General features: G+C 59.5%; 3 protein-coding genes across 7 annotated transcripts; all 3 read left to right on the top strand.

The window, feature by feature from the left end:
- The first annotated feature begins 295 nt into the window (after nucleotides 1-295).
- Nucleotides 296-7,427, top strand: CPNE9 (copine family member 9). Of its 5 annotated transcripts, none has more exons than XR_010989309.1 (20): nucleotides 296-434; nucleotides 1,908-1,948; nucleotides 2,043-2,089; nucleotides 2,379-2,482; nucleotides 2,670-2,709; nucleotides 3,338-3,414; nucleotides 3,622-3,685; nucleotides 3,797-3,900; nucleotides 3,981-4,085; nucleotides 4,470-4,511; nucleotides 4,621-4,696; nucleotides 4,781-4,834; nucleotides 4,937-4,998; nucleotides 5,280-5,326; nucleotides 5,408-5,589; nucleotides 5,751-5,878; nucleotides 5,995-6,097; nucleotides 6,175-6,232; nucleotides 6,351-6,461; nucleotides 6,575-6,599. XR_010989309.1 is itself a non-coding variant. In XM_068154151.1 (20 exons), exons 1-20 carry the CDS (start codon nucleotides 358-360, stop codon nucleotides 6,725-6,727), a joined length of 1,638 nt encoding a protein of 545 aa, XP_068010252.1. In that variant the 5' UTR covers nucleotides 296-357; the 3' UTR covers nucleotides 6,728-7,427. The 5 variants fall into 5 exon arrangements, 4 of the variants coding, with proteins under 4 accessions (XP_068010252.1, XP_068010253.1, XP_068010250.1 ...); XM_068154151.1 differs by having other exon boundaries at nucleotides 6,388-6,461; nucleotides 6,575-7,427; XM_068154152.1 differs by having other exon boundaries at nucleotides 2,433-2,482; nucleotides 6,388-6,461; nucleotides 6,575-7,427.
- A 295-nt stretch (nucleotides 7,428-7,722) lies between these two features.
- BRPF1 (bromodomain and PHD finger containing 1) lies at nucleotides 7,723-20,701 on the top strand. Its single transcript, XM_068154154.1, is given in 14 exon segments — nucleotides 7,723-8,387; nucleotides 8,389-8,837; nucleotides 9,975-10,934; nucleotides 13,256-13,412; nucleotides 14,521-14,652; nucleotides 14,972-15,100; nucleotides 16,060-16,372; nucleotides 16,935-17,249; nucleotides 18,400-18,687; nucleotides 18,795-18,942; nucleotides 19,425-19,561; nucleotides 19,636-19,754; nucleotides 19,958-20,112; nucleotides 20,206-20,701. Coding segments are annotated over 14 exon segments (3,633 nt in total). The 5' UTR covers nucleotides 7,723-8,240; the 3' UTR covers nucleotides 20,390-20,701.
- Nucleotides 20,702-20,918: 217 nt separating this feature from the next.
- Nucleotides 20,919-22,681, top strand: OGG1 (8-oxoguanine DNA glycosylase). The gene is made up of 7 exons (XM_068154166.1): nucleotides 20,919-21,278; nucleotides 21,361-21,623; nucleotides 21,698-21,877; nucleotides 21,957-22,135; nucleotides 22,209-22,350; nucleotides 22,446-22,495; nucleotides 22,583-22,681. Exons 1-7 carry the CDS (start codon nucleotides 21,169-21,171, stop codon nucleotides 22,679-22,681), a joined length of 1,023 nt encoding a protein of 340 aa, XP_068010267.1. The 5' UTR covers nucleotides 20,919-21,168.
- Nucleotides 22,682-22,750: the final 69 nt, after the last annotated feature.

Consider the following 22,750-nt stretch of genomic DNA (forward strand, 5'->3'; position numbering starts at 1 on the left):
CCGCTCGCTATAAATAGCCCGGCCCACGCTCCGGGAGCGGCGGCACAGAAATAGCACCGAGCCGGGACCGGGAGCCTGGAGGGGGTAGCCCCCGGAGTCGGGGCTGAGCCTCCGTCGCACCGGAGCTGAGTCCGTAGCCCAAAACGGGAGGTCCCGGTGGGGCTGGGTCTCCGCTGCCCCCCGGGGTCGAGCCGTCGAGAGTCGGGCCAGTCCCCGGGGCGAAGCCTCCCCGGTGCCTGGGGCGGTGCTGCCAGCGGGGTCGCCGTGCCCGTGCCCGTGCCGCGCCCGCCCCCGGGCGCGCCCGCCTCGTCGGCGCGGGAGGAGGCGGCGCGGAGCAGCGGCGGCGCTCGGGCGGGGATGGCGTCTCCGGGAGCGCTGGAGCCGGCGACCAGCAGCGTGCCGGGCACCAAGGTGGAGCTCACCGTGTCCTGCCGGTGAGCCGGGAGCCGGGCGGGGGAGCGGACTTTAGGCGGCGACCGGGCGCCGATGAGAGTGAAACGCTGTGGGGTGCCCGCGTCCCGCGGCATCCCGCGGGGGGGAAGGGTGGGCTTCGTGTCCCCTTCGTTCCTCGGGTACCGCGACGTGTGCCCAGCGCACCTCTGCCCGGCTGTCACCTGCGGGGAGAGGTCCCGTCCCCTCTGCGGCGCGCTGGGGAATGTTCGCACCGGGCACGGCTCTGTGTGTCGGAGCGACCCACTGCCCTCACTCAGGGCTGGGGCGCGGGGCGGCCCCTCCTCGGGGGGATGCTAAGGTGATGCCGGAGGGGTGCGTTAATGCCGGGGCGTGTGGGGTGCCGGTGCTAACGGTAAGTGGGCTTCTTGGCGATACCCGGCTCTGTGAGCCCCGTGCGAGGCAGCAGGGGCAGAAGCCGATCAGCGCTGGTCGGGACCGGGACAATGGGAGCGGTGCTGCTTGGTGCTTCTGACTCTTACCAGAGCCTGAGAGGCAAGAAGGGGATGCTGTGTCTACTCTGTCGGTGGTTAAATCTAGCCTGGCAGAGGCACCGCTGCCCTTTTTGCCCACGGCCAGGGAGTCCCTGCCCACAGCGACCAGCACCAGCAGTCCCCTGGGCAGCAGCATCCCTGTGCCCGAAGGGAAGGCAAGCCTCTGGTCCCCCAAAACCCCCTGCCTGAGAGGGCATCTTTAGCACATCACTGAGCCCTGCAAACTCCGGTTTGGTCCAGGGGCTGCTGAGCTCACTCCCTGCAACCGAGCCCTTGCCCTCCCATCTGTGGGGCCTGGCAGCTCTGGGCAGAGTCCGGGATTCAGTCCAAGAGAGCCCAGGCTTCAGCTTCACAGCCTCCCGAGGGCTCAGTACTGTCCAGAGCTGCTGGGACAGTTCTGTGGGGAGGTCTCTTCCCTGCACACCGAAGATAGGGAGGCTGGCTCAGCCCCACAGCTCCTGGCCGTGCACCAGCCCACCCTGTGCTGCCTCCCCGGGGTGCAGGAAGGACCCCAGCAGAGCCCCCAGCACTTTCTGCTGTTGCACCGTGCAAAGGATGATCAATCACTTTGCAGTGGCTGTGTTGAGGTCATGGAGCAGGTCCCTGCTGGTTACCCAGCCCCTGCTCTAAATGTCTCCTTTCTTTTCAGTCCTGTGCCCTGCCATTAGCCACACTCCTGCCGCTGGGCTGTGGCAGGCACTTGGCCTTTGCCGGCAGCGTGCAGAAAGATTCCATCCTCTAAATGGGTTCCTTGTCATGTTCAATCATCGTCAGCGTTGGCGACGCTGCTCCCTGCTCATTGTGCTGTCCCACCGAACCTTGTGGTGGGAGCCAGCCTGTCTTCCCAGGCTGCTGGGACTCTTGGCCTTGGGTGCCAGTGTAGCCTTCTGGCATGGGGGAGGACATGGGGACCTGCTGCGGGGCGGCACTCTGACTGGCTCATGCTTGGCTCCATCTCCTCAGGAACCTTCTGGACATGGACACCTTCTCCAAGTCTGACCCAGGTGAGTGGTGGGGCTGGGCAGGGGACACAACATAGCGTGTTATGGGCACAGCATGGCACAGCACAGGAGCCTTGCTCTGCTCCTCTCTCTGCAGTGGTGGTCCTCTTCGTGCAGGGCTCAGGAAGCAGCGAGTGGAAGGAAGTGAGTGCAGTCCGTCTTACCAGGTCTCTGGGGGACTCCCCAAGGAGGTTCCCAGCCCTGTGCCAGGGGTCCTGTTGCCTCCAGTGCCTCCACTGGCTAATCCTCCTGGCTGGGCTAAACGGGCCCATATGGCCACCCACATCCACACTAATGATCCTTTTGCATCCATGCTAATGATCCAGCCCCGCCAGCAGCATTAATCTCCCCACTGGGATTAATGCCAGGGCAGCAGTAATGGGGAAGGGGCCTGGGGAGGGGTCCTGGGGGGTTCTTATCCTTCTTCCCACAGTTTGGGCGCACTGAGGTGATTGACAACACTCTGAACCCTGATTTCGTCCGCAAGTTCGTCCTTGATTACTACTTTGAGGAGAAGCAAAACCTCCGCTTTGATGTGTGAGTAGGGCATCCAGGGAAGGGCTCAGCCTCACTTAGGGTGGAACAGAGTGTGGAGTCAGTAGTAAATAGCTATAATAAATAAGTATACAGCAATAAAAAGCCCAGAGAGGTGGGGAAGTGGGGCTGCGTGCTGGGGCACCCCTAAGGGCACCGGATGTTCAGGGCTCTGCTCTCACACCACCAGCTACAACGTGGACTCCAAGACCTGCTCCATTTTAAAGCAGGTGAGCTCAGCACATGCCCAGGGGATGCGTGGTGATGCCCCCATGTGATGCTGCAGTGGGGCACCCCAAGGCTGTGCCCTATGTGGGTGCTGCTGGGGGTGGGGCAGGTGCTTCTTGGAAGGCTTTAACCTGCTCTTCATCTCTCTGTGCCCCATGGGGACTGACAGAAGGTAGGTACCACTAAGCATCAACTCCTGCTTTGCCCTGGGAACCCAGCCCTTGTAGGGGTGCCTGGTGGGGCAGGGTGCAGACTGGGGCAGGGACACACCATGGAGGGTTGGCTTTGGGAGTGCAGGATGAGAGGAGGGTAGCTCAAGAGGTGCAGGATGGGTTCAAGGCATGTAGGGTGGTTCTAGAATGATGAGTCTGGGGCTGTGGGATGGAATAGGGGGCACAGAGTGGGTGCAGAGCACATGGAGTAGGCACCTGTGGTGGTCCTGGGGGGTGTAGAATGGGTCCTGGGCTTTTGGGGCACAGGGTGGGTTCAGAACGCTTGGGGTGGCCCTGGGGCAGGGTGGCTGCAGGGCCCACAAGCATGAGTGCGTTGGGAGTGTAAAGGCTGTGTGTGGATGGTGGAACACTGCAGCAAGAGCCCCTGAGGTCTCATGGTGCTGTGCTCGGGCTGCAGGACTTCCTGGGGCAGGCATTTGTGGCACTGGGGGAGGTGATTGGCTCCCAGCGAGGCCGCCTGGAGAGAGCCCTCACGTGAGTCCACACCCCATGGTAGAGACCCCCACATCATGTTCCCAGCCACCCACCCCATGGGCCCCTTCCCCACACGTCTCCCTGCTGGGGACACCCACCATGCTGCCAAGTGCCAGCTGTGGGGCGTAAGACCCCATCCCAACCCCGTCTTCTGCTCCTGTCTTGTCCTCCCATGTCCTCAAGCTGACCAGGTGCCTCTGGTCCTAGGGGGGTCCCAGGGAAGCGATGTGGGACCATCTTGCTGCTGGCTGAGGAGCTGAGCAACTGCCGGGTGAGTGCCCATGTACCACCAGCAGCAGGGCTGGGGCTGAGCAGCCCCCAGGTGTAGGCAGCTGCTGGGGCCAGCAAGGAGGCAGCCAGCAGTGATGGTCCTCATCCCCAGGACATCGTCACCATGCAGCTGTGTGCCAACAAGCTGGACAAGAAGGACTTTTTTGGAAAATCCGACCCCTTCCTTGTCTTCTACCGCAGCAATGAGGATGGCACGTGAGCGTGGGGGCCTGGCAGGGTGGGCAGCATGCCAGCGCCACTGTCCAGCAGACCCCAACCCTGCCCTATCCCTACAGCTTCACCATCTGCCACAAGACAGAGGTGGTGAAGAACACGCTCAACCCCGTGTGGCAGCCCTTCACCATCCCCGTGCGTGCCCTCTGCAACGGCGACTATGACCGGTATGGGGACAGGGGCAGGGGCAGGAAGAAGGGCAGCTGTGGGGCCAGAGCGAGGCATGAGCATTTCTTTGCTGTTTAGACCCTGCAGTGTCAGGCAGTTCCGTTGTGTTCTTACTGGCTGGGGGCTTGTTGTGGGTTTGGTGTTTTTCATACTGTTCCAAACCCAAATTACATAAAGACATCCCCCTCCTTTCCAGGGTCCCTGCCATGACCCAAATTTCCTGCTTCCCTCCCGGCAGAGGCGTGGGCCAGGCAGGCGGGTGGCTCTGCTGGAGGGCAGGGTGCTCACTGCAGGGTGGGCTGCAGTGGGCTATGTCCCCACCCCAGGAGAGCCGGAGGCAGCCCTGCCAGCCAGGCTCATCCTCTGCCCACCTTCACTTTCAGGACAGTGAAAATAGATGTCTACGACTGGGACCGGGATGGGAGGTGAGGCTGTGCCCGTGCAGTGCTGCGGGACAGCGGGGTGCTGCTGCCACTTCCAGGGGTGCCCCTTACCAGGGTGCCTATCCCTGCCGACCCTGTGCTCTTCCCGCAGCCACGACTTCATTGGGGAGTTTGCCACCAGCTACCGGGAGCTCTCCCGAGCACAGAGCCAGTTCACAGTGTATGAGGTAGGGCAATGGGCCAGGGCAGAGGACCGGAACGGGGGACCACGGACACCTCATGCTGGGGATTACCTACCCCTGTACCTACAGGTGCTGAACCCCAGGAAGAAATGTAAGAAGAAGAAATATGTGAACTCTGGCACCGTGAGTGAGGTTCTGGGCTCCTGCCTTGTGTGGCAGGGCTGGGTCTGACCCATCACTGTGCCCGCTGCAGGGGGTGGTCTGACCACCCCGCCATGCCCACAGGTGACGCTGCTGTCCTTCTCCGTCGAGTCTGAATTCACCTTCGTTGACTACATCCGGGGCGGGTGAGTGGGGGGCTTAGTGCCCCCCGGCTTGCTGAGACCCCCTCACAGGCAAGGGTCTCGGGGAGAGGACAGTGGTGACAACGCAGGTGCAGCCTGGGTTTGACAAGGGAATGGTTGGGCTGGGAAGGGAATGCAAGGCAATGGTTCTGGGCTGTTGGGCTGGGGAAAGGAGGGGCCAGGTGATGGGTCCCAGGTGGGGGAAGGAGACGCCATGCCGTGGGTCTGGAAGTTGGCATCCCCTGCACCATGGGGCTGGCAGACTCCCTCGCTCTCCCCTCAAGGACACAGCTGAATTTCACCGTTGCCATTGACTTCACGGCCTCCAATGGTGAGTGCAGCCAAGGTGTGTGAGGGGTCCCTGGCCGTGGGGCTGGCCATGGGGCAGGTGTCGATGGGTGCTGTGCCGCAGGGATGCCGTCACAGCCCACTTCGCTGCACTACGCCAGCCCCTACCAGCTGAGTGCCTACGCCCTGGCACTGAAGGCAGTGGGGGAAATCATCCAGGACTACGACAGCGACAAGCTCTTTCCTGCCTACGGCTTTGGCGCCAAAGTCCCACCTGATGGCAAAATCTCCCACCAGTTTCCTCTGGTGCGCCTTGGAGCGGGGAGGGGAATACTGGGGTGGGGGTGCCCATGGCAGCTTGGCAAGAAAGAGAAGCGCTGCAGCTGCATCTTGCCCTGGCATCCTGCAGCCTGGAGGGTCACACTGGGAGCTACAGTTCCCCTCCAAGCACCCTTCCCATCCCCCAGAACAACAATGTGGACAATCCCAGCTGTGCCGGCATTGAGGGTGTGCTGGAGTCCTACCTCCAGAGCCTACGCACCGTCCAGCTCTATGGTCCCACCAACTTTGCCCCTGTCATCAACCAGGTGGCTGGGTGAGCACCAAGGCACCCTTCCACTTTGCTGTCCCCAAATGCTACTGGTCCCACAGTGGGGCTTGCTGCCCACACCAGTGGGACTGCTGGAGGGGCCCCATTCCTTGTCCCCATAGGACGGCTGCCCAGGTGACTGATGGCTCACAGTATCATGTCCTCCTCATCATCACTGATGGTGTCATCTCTGATATGCTGCAGACCAAGGAGGCCATCGTCACCGTGAGTGCACCTTCACTGCCATGAGTTCACCCCTTGCTGGGTGCTGCCCCAGCTGCTACCTTGCTTCTTCTCCACAGGCTTCTGCCTTGCCCATGTCCATCATTATTGTAGGAGTTGGTCCAGCTGAGTTTGAGGGTGAGCTGGGGCTTTGGGACATGAGGGAAGTGGGAAGGAAACACTACCCCTTCCTCTGGTACCTCAGAGGAAGAGGTGCTGTTTCCATCCCATATGGCCACCTTTCATGGGTGACAAGCCACTGAGGCTTGGTGACACCAGCTGTCACCCCTCAGCCATGGAGGAGCTGGACGGTGACGATGTACGGGTGTCCTCCCGGGGGCGCTACGCTGAGAGGGACATCGTACAGGTAACACTGCCATCGAGCCCAGTCCCATCACAGGCAAGAGATGCTCAGCACCTCGCTGATGCTCACAGATGCAGGATTGCTTCCGACTGTGCTGTACCTTCTTTCCCTTGAAGTTTGTGCCCTTTCGGGATTATGTGGATGACTCAGGAAACCAGGTGCTGAGCATGGCCCGCCTGGCCAAGGATGTGCTGGCTGAGATCCCTGAGCAGCTGCTCTCCTACATGAAGACCCGTGACATCAAGCCTCGCCGGGCAGACCCTCAGTAGTGGACCCCCAGTAGCTCCTCCATGGGCCCTGGGGCCAGCTGGTGGGGCAAGGACATGTCACCTTTCTCTGGCAGTGGCCAGGGTTAGGGTTAGGGATGTGGTCCCTCCAACGGCAATAACTGCAGCTGATGAATGGGGCTGGGACTCTCCTCTTCTAGCAGTGACACCACGGGGCTGAACGCCCCGGACACAAAGCCCCAGCACAACGGGGCCGTCTCGGACTGTACTGTTGCTCAGCCGCGGCAGCTTGGGCAGGGCCAGTGCCTGGGTACAGGCTGTTGGGATGCCACGTTGTGTCCCCCACGAGCGGGCAGCCTGGCTCCCTGTCTTGGCGAGAAGGAGGATGACTCTAGGGCTGGGTGCATGCCGGGGGTCCCAGCCCTTGGCAGCTCCTTGGCGCAGGGGGCTTCACCCTGTTCCTGCCTGCACCCTGTTCCTGCCTGCACCCTGCTCCTGCCTGCATCCCGCGTGCTAGCATCCCGGTCCTCTGGTTCTGGCGCCCCGCAGCCTGTCCCACAGCTTGTCCCGCTCCGCAAGACCCTGGCCCCATAGCCCAGGAGCGCTGCAGAGCTGCCACAGCTCGAGTGCCACAATCCGGGGGTGACACAAGTCTGAGCCCCACAGCTATGGGGTCCCACAGCCGGGAAATGCCAGGGGTCGGGCTCTGTATCGCATTACCGATTGTAAATAAACCGCTCCAACCGCGTCTGCCACCGTGCCGGGTCCGGGGCGGGGGGCGGGAGGGACTGGGGCGGGTCTCCCGAGCGGGACGGCGGTATCTGTGATTCGGAGCGGCAGATTCGCATCATCCGGTGCGGCGCAGTCCGGCCCCTGCCGCCCTCCCCAGGTCTTCCCGCTCCCGCCGCCCTTCTTTCTGCCGTCCCCGCCGCAGCGTTTCCCCCGCCCTGTCCCAGCTCCGCCACCCCTTAGGGCCGTGCCGAAAGTGCGGTTGCTAAGGGCGGCGCGGCGCTTTACCCAGCGGCCGTTCCGCGCCAGCCGCCGCCGCAGCCGCCTCCATTGTTGCGGCCCGGCCCGGGCCCGCCGCCGCTGCCGCTGCCGCCCATGGAGCCGCCGCCCACACCCGCCCGCTGAGCGCGGCACCGGGGCCGGTGAGCGCGGCCAGAGGGAGGGGAGGGTGGGCCGCCATCAACGGAAACTGGGAAGGGGGCGGCGGGGCGGGGGGCCCGGCCCGGCCTGGCCTCACCTCAGCTTCTCGGTCCCCCTCGTCCCCTCAGCTCCCCTCAACCCCTCGTCCCCTTAGCTCCCCGGCGCCTCTCGGCCCCTTGGCCTCCCTTACCCCCTCACATCCTCCCACAGCCCCCCTGAACCCTTCAGCCCTCCTCCCCCCACCCCTCAGCCTTCCTCAGCTCTTCGACTCCCCCCCAGCCCTCACCCTCCCTCATCCACTCTCGATTCCCGTCTGTGCCCCTCAGCCCACGTCGCCCCCTTAGCCCCTCACAGCCTCCCTTAGCTCCCCTCAGCCCCTCTCAGCCCTATTCAGGTGGGTGACGCCATGGGCGTAGACTTTGATGTGAAGACCTTCTGCCACAACCTGCGGGCCACCAAACCCCCCTACGAGTGTCCGGTGGGGACCTGCCGCAAGATCTACAAGAGCTACAGCGGGATCGAGTATCACCTCTACCACTATGACCACGACAACCCCCCCCCCGCCCCAGCACACACCGCTGCGCAAGCACAAGAAGAAAGGGCGGCAGGCCCGTGCTGCCAACAAGCAGTCACCCAGCCCCTCCGAGACCTCTCAGTCACCAGGCCGTGAGGTGATGACCTATGCGCAGGCCCAGCGCATGGTAGAGGTGGACTTGCACGGCCGTGTCCACCGCATCAGCATCTTCGACAACCTCGATGTGGTGTCTGAGGATGAGGAGGTTCCTGAGGAGGTGCCTGAGAATGGGAGCAATAAAGAGAACACTGAGACCCCGAGCGTCCCACCCAAGTCTGGCAAGCACAAGAACAAGGAGAAGCGCAAGGACTCCAACCACCATCACCACAACGCCTCGGTTGGCACCACCCCCAAGCTCCCTGAGGTGGTGTACCGGGAGCTGGAGCAGGACACCCCAGATGCCCCACCTCGCCCCACCTCCTACTACAGGTATTGTCTGTGGCCAGGGCAGAGGGAGGCTCCTGAGCATCTCTAGCTCGTGCCCTGGGTCTGGAGGTGGCATTGGCTCTGCTCTGTACATGCAGTTTGTCTGTAGCTGGTGGAAGTGGCCTCTCTCTGCCTCTTCCAGGTCCCACAGAGCTGGATAGCCCATGGCTTCAGGCTCTCCAAGCTCTGCCTGGCATCACATTCCAGCTTTGATGGGTCCCTGTGCCTGCCAAGTTCTCATCTGCTTAGGTTGTTGGTGACAGTTGGATTGCTGTACTTTTTCCTTGCTGGGACATGTGTAATTGTAACAAAACCCAAATGTGTCCTGTCTTCTCTACCAGCTTTGGGAGGTGTGCGAGACAGCTCCAGAGCTCACCAGGACCATAGTGTATCCACAAGATGTGTCAGTTTGTGGGCTCAATTCTTTGTGTTGTCCTACAGTTTCCCTTCAGTGGTTTGGTGGTGCAGTTATCCAAAATAATACCTTAAGCAAGGAGTTAATGCTGAATCAAAGTAATGCTTGTGCAGCTACCCCAGCTGTCCCAGTCACCACGTGCCCTGAGAAACTTATCACTGTGTCTCTGGGATCGATAATGACGTCATTTTGTGGCAGGGTATTAGAAAGGAAACCTCCTTCTGAGGTGTCTGTGGTGCTGTTCCCTACATTGGGTAGGGGGTGGTTACTGTTAGTTGCTGGGGCAGCTGCCTTGGAGTTTCAGCTCCTTCCTCTAAATAACATCTCTTCACCCACTGCTTAGAGTGAAAGAGAGGAGGGTGCAGCCAGCATTAACAGTGGCAGTGCCACCATGTGTAGTTACTGTTGTGTCTTGGGCTTGAGGCCACTGTCTCCAGAGCATCTGGCACCTGCTCGGTGTTCATGCAGACTCCCAGTCTGCACTGATGTGTCTCTGAGGCCCCTTAGATGAGTGTTTTGTTTGTGTCGTGCCCAACGTGCTGTTGTGCTGCTGTGCTGCTCAGGGTACAGCAACACCTCCTGCTTCTGCACCTTCCTGCCTCGTGCCCTATGCCGTAACATTGTCTGTAACCATCCTTCAGCTATGCCCTGCAGGAGCTAGGGTTCATCAGCTCCCTGGTCTCACCACCTGTGCCCTCACCTTCCCGTACTGTCCTTCCTTCCAGGTACATTGAAAAGTCAGCAGAGGAGCTGGATGAGGAAGTGGAGTACGACATGGATGAGGAAGATTACATCTGGCTGGACATCATGAACGAGCGGCGGAAGACTGAAGGCGTGAGTCCCATTCCCCAGGAGATCTTCGAGTACCTGATGGACCGACTGGAGAAGGAGTCTTACTTTGAGAGCCACAACAAGGGGGATCCCAATGCCTTGGTGGATGAGGATGCTGTCTGCTGCATCTGCAACGATGGGGAGTGTCAGAACAGCAATGTCATCCTCTTCTGTGACATGTGCAACCTGGCTGTGCACCAAGAGTGCTACGGGGTGCCCTACATCCCAGAGGGACAGTGGCTCTGCCGACGGTGCCTGCAGTCACCCTCACGAGCTGTGGACTGCGCTCTCTGCCCGAACAAGGGGGGGGCCTTCAAGCAGACAGACGATGGACGCTGGGCACACGTGGTCTGTGCCCTCTGGATCCCAGAGGTGTGCTTTGCCAACACCGTCTTCCTGGAGCCTATTGACAGCATTGAGCACATTCCACCCGCACGCTGGAAGCTGACCTGTTACATCTGCAAGCAGCGTGGCTCTGGGGCTTGCATCCAGTGTCACAAAGCCAACTGCTACACTGCCTTCCATGTCACCTGTGCCCAGCAGGCCGGGCTCTACATGAAGATGGAGCCTGTCCGGGAGACAGGGGCCAACGGCACCTCCTTCAGTGTGCGCAAAACTGCCTACTGCGACATCCACACTCCACCGGGCTCTGTGCGCAGGCTTCCTGCCCTCTCCCACAGCGAGGGGGAAGAGGAAGAGGAGGAGGAGGAGGAGGAGGGCAAGGGCTGGAGCTCTGAGAAAGTCAAAAAAGCAAAGGCCAAGTCTAGGATCAAAATGAAGAAGGCACGGAAGATCCTGGCTGAGAAACGAGCTGCAGCACCCGTGGTTTCTGTGCCCTGCATCCCCCCCCACAGGTACAACCCACTGCCCTCCCTCGGCTGTGGAGAAATTTCTCCCTTACTCTCTGCCTTGTGTCCCACTTTCCATGTGAGTGTTGCCTTGTTCCTCACCGCAGCTGTTTGCACAGGTACTTTCTGTTTTGTTCTCACTGAGGACTATGGTTTCCTCTGGGAGTCCTGCAGAGAGGCACGGTGATGTGCTGCCTGTGGAGGTGTCCAGGCCCTTGATGGGGCAGGAAATAGCTGCTGTTAGTTTAGTGACAGAGAACAAACTTGGCCAGGCATGTCAGGAAGCAGATGGGGGTTCCCAGCACTCATTTCCTGTTGTGCTGACCTCACATGCTGGAGTAAACCAGGGTGGGAGGAGTGGGCTGCTCTCCTTTCTGCCAAGGTTTGCTCTCTCCCAAGGAGAAGCTGGAAATGTGGGAATGATTCAAGCTTGGAAAATGGGCAAATCCTAGGAGTTGTCTTGGCTCTGGAGGAGAGAAGTCTCATCAGGATCCCTGTGCTCTGCTGAACCCAGCTCTTCCATCCTGGCAGCTGCTTAGCCCTTGCTGGGCTTCCTTGTTTTTTGCATGCCAAGCATAGGCAGTAGCTCTGCCCAGTGCTGCCTGTGGGAGTGAAGCTGGGCAGCAGTGGGGCTCAGAAAGCCCCAGCTGCCTGCCAGGGGAGGCTGGAGAGAGCTGGGACTCCTGCCTGTCCAGGGCACAGCTGTCTTTGCAGCATGGCACTCTCAGGACGGTACTGGAGATGTTGCCAGGGTTGTGATTCTGTTGCATCTGGACCCCTCAGGCTTATGGGACACTACAGGTGTAACCACTGCATGTCTCTGGGCTGATTACTGGGGTGATGTGCAAATCCTGAAACAAACATGTAAGAGCCTCACTGGAATTTGTCAACACAGTTTATAATTCTGGGTGTCCACAGCAGCACACAAAACTACGAAGAAGAATCTTAGGATGGCTTTAGATCTTGCTATCCCCCTGCAGCAGGCATGACTTGGTTGAAACACAGGTTTGGGACAGGAGCATTTGCTTTCATGGTTGTGAGCCACCCCCTCGAGCTCTCCTCCTCCCTGCAGCTGAAGCTGTGCTGGAGTGTACCCCTGTGATGCAATACCTACTGTCCCATTGATCATGGCTGTGACAGAGCAGGGAAATGGGACTGCCACTTCCCTGTGGACCCTCACAGCCATCTCCTACGTGGGAAGAGAGGAGCACATGGAAGCCATAGGCTTTGCTCTGTGGCCAGTGTTCTGGTGACCTGGGGAGGCAGGACTCTGCTTGAGGCTGCTGGCTTTTTGCCATGGTCTGTGTCCTGACCATATGTTTTTGCTCACTCAGGGTTTGCTCTGTGGCTGGATTCTCTTTCCTTACATGTGGATGCGTTGGGAGGCAGTTCACAGGGTCTTGCTGTTATCATTGCCCTCACAGTGACACCCATACTGAGCTAGAAGCTGTTAACCTCTCCCCAGGCCTTCCTGTTGGGATTAATTATTCTTCAAGAGTTGTTGCCAGAATGCCAAATGCCTTCCTGGGGGAGCTGTGCTTGGCTGGTGGTGACACATGGAACTGCTCTCCTCAGGCTCTCCAGCCGAGTCTTCTGATGCAGGTTGGGCCATCCCCTGTGGAGACCTGTCCCAGAAAGACATGGAGCTGCCAAGGGTTCCTCTCTTCTGCCCTCTGCTAGCAAGGCATCTTTCTTCAGCTCTGCTGAGCCAGGCTGTCCCAGCCCCTCTAGGCTTTCTGCTGTTGTGAAGAGCAGAAAGTCCCTTTTGCGGTGTTCAGCTAGGAGAGGAGTTCTCCTGTGCTTATGTCTTCTGTTCCCTCCTCACATTTTGCTAGGTTTGGTTAAGTTAAGGGCTTTCTGGGGTTCCAGTTTGTCTGGTAACATTTGGCCAGAGCCTTTGTCCCCATGAGTGTCCCTCCAGTAAATAATGCTTTGGGATAGCAGCACTGTAGAGCAAGCAGTTTCAGGGACCATGGGAGCTGTTAAAGGCCCAGCACCTGATGCAGCTGTGTCAAACCATGATCTGGTGTAGCCTGCCCCAGGCTTTTGCCCAAAAGCTGGCAGAAAGTGGAAATGAAAGATGTGTTTTAGAGAGGCAAAGCTGGATGTTTCCTGGTGCCCTCCATTGCAGCTGATCAGGGAGGTGGTTGGCCTGCATGACTTGGTGTTGCAGAAATTCCTGCCACAGGAAAGGGTGTTCTCTGCCTGAGGAATTCCTCAGCTGCTCTCAGTTGGCCTTGCAGAAATGTCCTCCACATCCAGAGCTTCTCCTGCCATGACCACACTTCCTTTGTTGATGTGCTCTGTGATTCTTTTCCATCCTTCAGGCTCAGTAAGATTACAAACCGTTTAACCATCCAGAGGAAGAGCCAGTTCATGCAGAGGCTGCACAGCTACTGGACACTGAAGAGGCAGTCCCGCAACGGTGTCCCCCTGCTCCGCCGCCTTCAGACGCACCTGCAGTCCCAGCGGAACTGCGACCAGGTGAGGGCAGCTCGCTGGGGTGCTGGCGGTGGTCCTGGCTGTGTGTGGGTGCTTCCTGTGCCTTTGGAGTGGTGGGTTCAGAGCCTTTGCTGCATGTGGTGCCTGCAGGCGTGCAGAAGGCGGGCTGCAAGACCCTGGGTGAAGAAAGGACAGCCCCAGCTGCTTTTGCTGCTTCACCTCTGCTCTTGGCGTTCAGAGATTTGCCAGGCAGCGGCGCCGCTGGCAGCTTGCCACAGGAAGGGAATCCTGCTGTCTTCTGCTGCTGTGCAGACATTAGCTCCTTCTTCATGCTTTAGCTGTTGGCAATGACAGCTCTGTCAGAAATGGCTCTAGTCTAGAGGCTGCTCTGTCAGCTAGCTTTGAGAGGGGAGGCTGGAGACCTCCAGAAAGTCTGGAAGGAAAGGAGGCCTTGCTTCCAGTTTCTGAAACCGATCCAGGAGCACTCCTTGTGGATGCTGCTTCCAGCACACTATCTAACTCAGCCTTCAGTCACAGATGTGAGGTCTCTGGTGCCAGAGACCTTTTCTGCTGGCTCCCTGTCTCAGCCTTAAATCATTCTTTCTGAGCCCTCTAAAGGCTGTGACAGGCAAGGGTTTCTCCTGCCTTTGGCCCCTCTCATTTTTATTTGCTGTAGAAAAGCTGAGACTGCTTCTGCACATCTTTGGCTATGGCAGAATAAAACTCAGCATTTTTATGTGCTCTGGAAGTGAAAGCAACCAGAGCTGGGTTCCCTTTTTGCCCTGTTGTCATTTGCCAGAGCTCTGAGCAATAGCACAGACCCTGATATTGTTGATTTGTGCTCTTGGGCAACTGCTGGTGATCAGTCATGGTAGGAGGAGTCTTTCCACAGATGAGGGATGTCTGTCTCCTGGCATCTTGAGGGCTTGGTGACCAAGGAGTATTCAGCTCTGGTCAGAGGCTAGACTGTTTCTGAGTTACCTGCCTAGGTCACAACAAAGGAACAGGGACCTTTGCTGAAGCAGTGGGTCAGCTTCAGCAGTGCTGAAGCATGTTGGTTCCCTTGCCAGAGGAGAGCCCAGCACATGGTCAGGAAGGTGGAGATGGGAATACATCTCCTGTCAGCTCATGATCTCTGATGTTCCTGCAGAGAGACACTGAGGATAAGAACTGGGCCCTGAAGGAGCAGCTGAAGTCATGGCAGCGCCTCCGCCATGACCTAGAGCGTGCACGCTTGCTGGTGGAGCTGATACGCAAGCGGGAGAAGCTCAAGAGAGAGACGGTAACATTTGTTTGCCCCTCTGCGGGGTGCTGCTGGGGTGGGCATGAGCATGAGCTCTTTGGAGTGCTGCTGGGCGTGTGCCAGGGTCCCTGTGCTATGCTGTGCCCTGCCCTGGTGGTTCTGAGCAAAGGGGCTGTGCTGTGAGGCTGAGCGGAATGTGCAGGTGCTGGAGCTTGTTACACCTCCACTCCCCAGAGACAGTGGGAGTGAGGTTTGGCCCCTGCCCTTGGCATGAGGAGAGGTGTCAGCACTGCTGCTTTTCAGGGACTGCCCTGGCTGCTGGCCAGTGGCTCAGCTCTGCTCCATTTCTCCATTTCAGATCAAAGTGCAGCAGGTGGCACTGGAAATGCAGCTGACGCCCTTCCTCATCCTCCTCCGCAAGACTCTTGAGCAGCTGCAGGAGAAAGACACAGGCAACATCTTCAGCGAGCCGGTCCCTCTGTCTGAGGTAACAGAAATCTACGAAGTAAGAACCCCCTCCCCCAGATTTCTACTTCACTTAGATTTGTTCCTTGCTGATGCCAAGGACTGCCCAGGGCACTGTCTGGTCTGGAGGCTCCCCCAGGCACCCTGGTGCTGGCTCCTGCATCCCACCACCACTCAGCCATGGGGGGTTGTGCAGCAATGCCCCTCCTGTGCGAGCTGAATGCAGAACAGCTGAGTTGGGAGTGCAGCACTCAGCAGCTCCTCTGTGCATATTGCTGGTGCCTTCCCTGTGTCTGTGAGCAGCTGGGGAGTCCTGCAGGGAAAGGCAGAATGCTGGCCCTTGATTGGTGGTACACTCCTACCTGTCCTCTGGAGAAGGCCTCTGCTAGATAACAGACTGAGCAAAGCACAGAAACAGGTTTGACCCCCAGACTGTCCCTGCAGGGGACAAGGGAAACAATTACTGCAACCATGGTCAAGTCCCTGCCTGGGGAAGAGGGGAAAGGCTGTGCTGGCTCTTTCTGGCTCTGGCAGCAGCTTGGCATAGAGGTGCTCTGGCAGAGCTGGGGAGCAAGCTACGTGGTCCCGTCTGCAGCCACTGCTGCTGCCTGGGTGCTTCTGTTCTACGAGTCTGCACTCACCCTCTCCCCCAGGCTGCACTTGTGGTTTCCTTCCCTGTGAAATGCCATGCAGCATACTGGATCCCAGCTGCCCACAGACAGGAGGAGGGGATGGGTGCACTGGAGCCATAAAACTTCTTCCGAGCGTGTATTTGCTCTGACAGGTGGAGCACAGCACATGGGCTCTCTAGTCTGGAGGCGTTACTGTTCCTCAAGCTGCAGAAGCAGACGGCGTTCCCCGATGTGCATTTGGGCAGAACACAGGGAGCAATACCTGTTGCCTCTAACAACTGTTTTCTTGGAGCAGATGATGCTAAGTGATGGCTCCCAGGCCCTTAGCTGTGGCTCTCTCCTCATGCAGGTCCCAGACTACCTGGATCACATCAAGAAGCCAATGGATTTTCAGACAATGAAACAAAATCTGGAAGCCTATCGCTATCTGAATTTCGATGACTTTGAGGAGGATTTCAACTTGATTATCAACAACTGTTTGAAATACAATGCCAAAGACACAATCTTCTACCGGGCAGCCATCCGCCTGCGGGAGCAGGGAGGCGCCGTTCTCCGGCAGGCTCGCCGGCAGGCAGAGAAGATGGGCATTGACTTTGAGACAGGCATGCACTTCCCCCACTGTGTGACGGTGGAAGAGGCTCCAGTCCAAGATATCGAGGATGGTGGGTATTCATTCCCTGGCCCAGATATGAGGGCTGCTCAGAGGTAAAGCCCTGGCAGAGTCGGGGCTTTGCTGGCTGCCACACGGCTTCCAGTACTCCTCAGCCAAGTCTCACTGGTTCTGTGGTTGTAGTTCTTGTCTCTGGGCAGTGGGGAGCACGGCCAGGAGCAGTTTGTCAGAGAAGGATGCTTTTAGGTTTTCCCTCTCTCTGCTCCAGTGCAGGACAGACTCAGAGGAACTTCCCTGCTGTGTAATGTTTCAGGGTCCCTCTGACTCTTGTTTTTCCTGTTAACATTCTCTTTCTTTTTCCTGCGGTGTCTGTGCCCTAGATGATGGGAGCCCTGGTATTCTCCAAGCTGCTGATCAGCCTACTTTCTCCAGCAGTCCCAACTAGCTCTTTCTCCAGATATTTTAGGGTAACTTCCCACGTTCACAGGTGTTCAATACCATGTCAGCTGCTTCCCTCATGCAGGGAACCCGGATTGCCTCATGCCCTTTCAGTCAGTGGAGTTCCAAGGAGTTCCCGATTTCTTTCATCCACCTGCTCCTCTTTGTTCCCCCAGAAGACGTACGGCTACTGCTCTCAGAGAATCAGAAGCACCTGCCCTTGGAGGAGCAGCTGAAGATCCTTCTGGAGCGGCTGGATGAGGTTAATGCTGGCAAGCAAAGCATAGGGCGGTCCCGCCGGGCCAAGATGATCAAGAAGGAAATCACAGTCCTGCGGCGGAAACTGGCTCACCCGCGGGACCTGGGCCGAGACGGGCTGGAGCGGCACGGCTCCTCTGCCAGGGGAGTCCTGCAGTCACACAACCCCTGCGAGAAGGACCCGCAGACAGACAGTGCTGCAGAAGAGAGCAGCAGCCAGGAAACTGGTAAAGGTACCGGTCTCTCCACAAGACTGCTAGTTTTTCACTCTGGAATACTGCTGGTTTGGGGGACCGGTGGAAAACCATCTCTGTACAGGCCCGTGGCAGGAGGGCAGCTCTCTGCAATTGCCTTACTTCTCAGGAGCAGGGCTGGCAGCCTCTTGGCACTGCCTTGTTTCCCACTCCCTGTCAGGGATCTCTTGTTTCCCATAGTGCCTCTGTAGGTGTAGAGTATAAAGCCTGCACCTCCCCTGTCTTCCCTCCCAGTGTACCCATCTAAGGATAGCACCCAGCAGGGTAGTTTGCAGTGAGTCGTGCCAGCCAAGCCAGGGGAGATTTGCAGCAGAAGGGGGACACCTCCTGCATCTGGAGCAGCTGCAGCCTGATGTGTGTTTGCCTTGGGCGAGGGTTAGCAGGTCACTGGCACTCACAGCTGTGGTCAGTGTTCACAGTGAGCTCACTTCTGTGGCCAAGGAGCTGGATGTCATTCCAGAGACTGAGAGTTGCAGCTGTGTGATGTGGGGCATGAGATGGATTTGTTTCCTCCTGCCAGACCGTACCAGCTCTGCTGCATTGCCTGGTTTCTCTAGGGGCATTATGGAGCAGGCTGCCTTCAGTGTCCCTGTGTAGGAACATAGGAGGGAGTTGGAGCAGCACTGCCAAGCTCCAAATGCCCTCCTGGGCTACCTACCACCTCCCTGGCCTGGACAAAGATGCTAAGGTGGGCTCTGTGGGGAGCACACCAAAAGCTCCAGGCAGAGCTGCCAGGTGTCACTGAAGGTTTGCCACCTCTACATCGCCTTAAGACACCAGGAAAAGCAATCTCTTTTTAGTGCCTTTGCTTCTCAAAGGTGCAGTGGAGCTTCTCAACTGCTGCATGTCAGGAGGGTCTATTCCTGCTTGCTTCCTATTCTGTACTTCTGTCTCTGTGAGGCTGCTGCCAAGGCAAAAGGAGGGCATCCCTGACTGGGTGAGGGTTCTCTGGTGTCCCCATCTAGCTTTTACTATCAGCAGGATAATTTGACCCTGAGAGCCTAGTCATGGCAAAGCTCAGGATGGAGCATCTTCTGAGATAATGTTCCTGAGAACTAAAGCTCTTCATTGATGCTGCTGCCATGTAGTCCCACAGTCTGCAGCTGACACCTTCTCCTCCCTCTTGCAGGTCTGGGTCCTAATTCTTCTTCCACGCCAGCACATGAAGTTGGCAGGAGGACCTCAGTACTCTTCTCCAAGAAGAACCCTAAAACTGCAGGCCCTCCAAAACGTCCAGGACGCCCCCCAAAGAATCGTGACAGCCAGATCACTCCAGGGCATGGGAACAGCCCCATCGGCCCCCCCCAGCTCCCCATCATGGGGTCCTCCCAGCGGCAGCGGAAGCGAGGGCGAAGCCCACGCCCCAGCTCCAGCTCAGACAGTGACAGCGACAAGTCCAACGAAGATGCTCCCATGGGTGGGTGCAGCAGCTGCCCTTGTGCAGCTGGGTAGCTGCAGTCCTGCCAGCAGCACTTGCTGGGGTCCTGCATGGTGGTGACACTCTCCTGGTGGGCTGTTTTGCAGACCTACCAGCTAACGGTTTCAGCAGTGGTAACCAGCCGGTGAAGAAGAGCTTCCTGGTGTACCGCAACGACTGCAACCTTCCCCGGAGCAGCTCCGACTCGGAGTCCAGCAGCAGCAGCAGCAGCAGTGCCGCCTCAGACCGTACCAGGTACTGCCCCAGCACAGCTCTGACTCTGCTGTTGCTGCCTAGGATGGCAGCAGGTGGCTCTAAAAGAGCCTGTTTGGTGGTACTCTGGTACCCAGCTGTTGGATAAGCCCCAGGAAACAGCAGGTTTTGTGCTTTTTAATGTAAACCCTCAAGGTGTGAGTGTGCAGCAAAGGGCTCAGAGGGAGAGTAAACCAGGGAACTTCCTCCTGGCACAGCAGCTGCTCTACACTGGGCCTTCTAGTGGGTTCTTGCCTGTACCTCTAGTTCAGATCTGTGCCTGTCTTCTGGCTTGTTCTGGGTAAAACCAGTTGAGAGTCCAGCCACTGCCCCAGCAGAAGCACAATCCCACCATTCTTCTTGGTACCTCAACTAAACCTTTTGTGGTGCTGACGCTGGCAGTTAGAGCTCACTATCCCTGGTGTGTCCCCCTCTCAAAAGCTTTACATGGCTCTTGCTGCTAGCTTTGCTCCTTCTCTCCACAGCACAACGCCCTCAAAGCAGGGCAGAGGGAAACCCTCCTTCTCCCGAGTGAACTTCCCGGAGGACAGCAGTGAGGACACCTCAGGGACAGAGAATGAGTCCTACTCCGTGGGCACAGGGCGAGGCGTGGGGCATGGGAGTAAGTACAGCAGCCTCGTGGCAATGCAGCTGCATGGTAGGGAACGCAGCTGACTCCCCTCTCCTCTGGCACAGTGGTACGCAAGGGCATGGGGCGCGGTGCAGGGTGGCTGTCCGAGGATGAGGATTCCTCCCTGGATGCCCTGGACCTGGTGTGGGCTAAGTGCCGGGGATACCCCTCCTACCCGGCCCTGGTGAGTACCCGCCACCCCCTGTCAGGGCCTCAGAATCCATGTCCCCTGCTGTACCTGCACGCTCCCACCTGCTGTTGAGGCCTCCAAAATATGTGTCCTACTCTGGCTGCGCCCTCCTACCTGCTGTTGGGGTCTCTGAAATCCCACAGAGCAGTGCTTGGTGTCCCCATTTCCCTCTCATCCCTCCCCCGCTCTCCGGGCAGATCATTGACCCCAAGATGCCGCGGGAAGGCATGTTCCACCATGGAGTCCCTATCCCCGTGCCCCCCCTGGAGGTGCTGAAGCTGGGGGAGCAGATGACTCAGGAAGCACGCGAGCACCTCTACCTTGTCCTGTTCTTCGACAACAAGCGCACTTGGTAAGGCCGGGGCACCCTGCGGGGGCTTTGGGCAGGAGGGTGTCTGGGAGACGATTGTCACCCTCAAACGAGGCGGCCCCCTGCTCCCCGCAGGCAGTGGCTGCCGCGGACGAAGCTGGTGCCATTGGGAGTGAACCAGGACCTGGACAAGGAGAAGATGCTAGAGGGCCGCAAGTCCAACATTCGCAAGTCGGTGCAGATTGCCTACCACCGTGCCATGCAGCACCGCAACAAGGTGCAGGGCGAACAGAGCAGCGACTCCAGCGAGAGCGACTGAGCCCCGGACCCCCGGCCCTGCCCCTGCCACCGGCTGCTCCCCTGCCCACCCCTCGCTACCACCTCCATTCCCCGCCGTATCTCAGGGCAAACGGGGTTGGGGAACCCCCGTGCAGCTGGTCTGCATCCACCGGGGGACACAGAGGGAGCCGGGAAGGGGGGCGGTCCCCCTCGTCTCCGCTTCGCTCTCACACTCCCGGTGCCCGCTCCCCCGCCCGCGGCTCCCCGGGATGGTGTGCTGGCGGCCCCCCGTACTGCCCCGGGGCCGGCTCTGCCGACCCCGCGCTCGGACGTTGTTTGTATTTATTTTGAAGGAAGAAAAAAAAAATCTATTGATTCTTAGGAAATAAACTTCCGCTGCGGAGCCGCGGGCGGGGAGCGGGAGCGGGGCGGGGACGCGCTTCCGGCGCCGGGCGGGCTGCGGCCGGAAGCGGGGCAGAGCGGCGGCGCGGGGGGCGCTCTGCCTGCGCGGGGGGCTCGATGGTGGGCAGCCGCGGGGTGGCCGTGCGGCGGCGGGGCCGGATAAAGGACTGGCTGGCTTGAGGAGGGGCTGGGAGCCCAGGCGGGGGCTGTGGGTCAGGGGAGCTGGGAGGTGGCCGTAGACAGCCCGGGGTGCAGGGAGGTGTGGAGCCTTGTAGCAGAGCTCGGGGCAAAGGTGGACGTTGGGGTGGCGATCGGCTCGGGTAGCCGGGACAGGGGTGCAGGCAGTGCGTGACCTGACCGCCTCCACGGGGCAGGGGGAAACAGCCGGCCCCGCCGCGCCCCTCGCTCCACCTCGCCATGAAGCTGCGGGAAACCCCCTCGGCCTGCCCATCCTTGTGGCGCTCCCTGCCTTGCCCGCCGGCCGAGCTGCGGCTGGACCTAGTGCTGTCGTCCGGACAGACGTTCCGGTGAGCCAGCACAGGGCGCCAGGCCTCCCACAGCCCAGCCTGGCGGGATCAAGCCGAATCCTGATGTCCCCATGTGCGGTAGGTGGTGGGAGAGCAGCCCGGGCGCCTGGACGGGTGTGCTTGGGGAGCACGTCTGGACACTGAGGCAGGACCGGGACCGCCTCTGGTACACCGTGTACGGCAAGGAGGAGAATGGGCATCCTGCCGAGGCAGCGATGCTGGATGCTGCCGAGATGGAGCAGATCCTGCGCGACTACTTCCAGCTGGACGTGGGGCTGCCAGCCCTGTACCGTGCCTGGGGTGCGGCCGACCCCCATTTCTGCAAAGTGGCCAAAGACTTCCCAGGTGAGGTGGCGCTGGGCCACGGGGTGGTGCCGTGGCACCTGTCAAGCACGACCCTCACCGCATCCTGCTGGCAGGCGTGCGAGTGCTGCGGCAGGATCCCGTCGAGTGCCTCCTCTCCTTCATCTGCACCTCCAACAACCACATTTCCCGCATCACTGCCATGATCGAACGCTTCTGCCAGGCCTTTGGCCGACGCCTCTGCTACCTCGATGACCAGGCTGTTCACGCCTTCCCTTCCCTCTCAGCACTCACAGGTCTGCCCTCATCCTGTCACTGCCAGCTCACCGCAGGCTCGCCTGTGCCCACCCATGTCCCCTTGCTGTCTCCCTGCAGGTGCCGACACTGAGGAACGGCTGCGGGCTCTGGGCTTTGGCTACCGGGCCAAGTTTGTCAGTGGGACCGCGCGAGCCATAGCCGAGGGGCTCGGTGCTGAGGGGCTGCGGGCGCTGCGTGCTGTGCCCTATGCTGAGGCCAGGAGGGTGCTGTGCACCCTGCCGGGTGTGGGTGCAAAAGTGAGTGCTGGGCCAAGGTGGGTAGGGGGAGTGGGAACCAGCAGCAGGGACTAACAGTGGTGCCCGATGGCAGGTTGCCGACTGTGTCTGTCTGATGGCCCTGGACAAGGCAGAGGCGGTGCCGGTGGACACCCATGTTTGGCGCATTGCACGGCAGCGCTATGGTGCTGTATTGGGTGGCAGGAGCCTGACACCCCGGGCCCACCAGGAGATTGGTGAGGGCAGGGCTAGGCCCTGACATGGGACACCTCCTCCCCTCCCCAGGAAGGTGCCAGTAGTCCTAGCACTGATGCTCATCTTCTTTCCACAGGCAACTTCTTTCGAGGGCTGTGGGGCTCCCATGCGGGCTGGGCACAAGCAGTGAGTACTGCTCTCTTGCGCACCTTGGGGCTCAGCCTTAGCTCTGCAATCTGGATATGCCCACCCCATCATCTCCCCCTGTGCCAGGTCCTCTTTTGTGCCGACCTCCGCAAGAATCAGGAGCTAGCCAGAAGCCGGGACCAGGGAAAACAAGGCCAGGACAGCCCTGGAGATGTGACCCACTAGGAACATTCCCGGGGAGACAGAGCCCGGCTGAGAGGGACTTGCAGTACCTGCTCCAAGTCTGGGAAGCAC

This window comes from Melanerpes formicivorus, unplaced genomic scaffold (assembly GCF_026170545.1).
Source record: "Melanerpes formicivorus ecotype bairdi unplaced genomic scaffold, bMelFor1.0.p_v2 SCAF_28, whole genome shotgun sequence".
Classification (NCBI taxonomy): Eukaryota; Metazoa; Chordata; class Aves; order Piciformes; family Picidae; genus Melanerpes; species Melanerpes formicivorus.

Excerpts from the sequence above, each read along its gene's own strand:
- CPNE9 (XM_068154149.1), top strand. The coding sequence starts at position 358 with ATGGCGTCTCCGGGAGCGCTGGAGCCGGCGACCAGCAGCGTGCCGGGC. Across the intron at positions 2,483-2,669 it reads CAAAACCTCCGCTTTGATGT|CTACAACGTGGACTCCAAGA; the intron begins GTGAGTAGGGCA and ends TCACACCACCAG. Across the intron at positions 3,415-3,621 it reads CGCCTGGAGAGAGCCCTCAC|GGGGGTCCCAGGGAAGCGAT; the intron begins GTGAGTCCACAC and ends CTCTGGTCCTAG.
- OGG1 (XM_068154166.1), top strand. The coding sequence starts at position 21,169 with ATGAAGCTGCGGGAAACCCCCTCGGCCTGCCCATCCTTGTGGCGCTCC. Across the intron at positions 21,279-21,360 it reads TCGTCCGGACAGACGTTCCG|GTGGTGGGAGAGCAGCCCGG; the intron begins GTGAGCCAGCAC and ends CATGTGCGGTAG. Across the intron at positions 21,878-21,956 it reads TTCCCTCTCAGCACTCACAG|GTGCCGACACTGAGGAACGG; the intron begins GTCTGCCCTCAT and ends GTCTCCCTGCAG.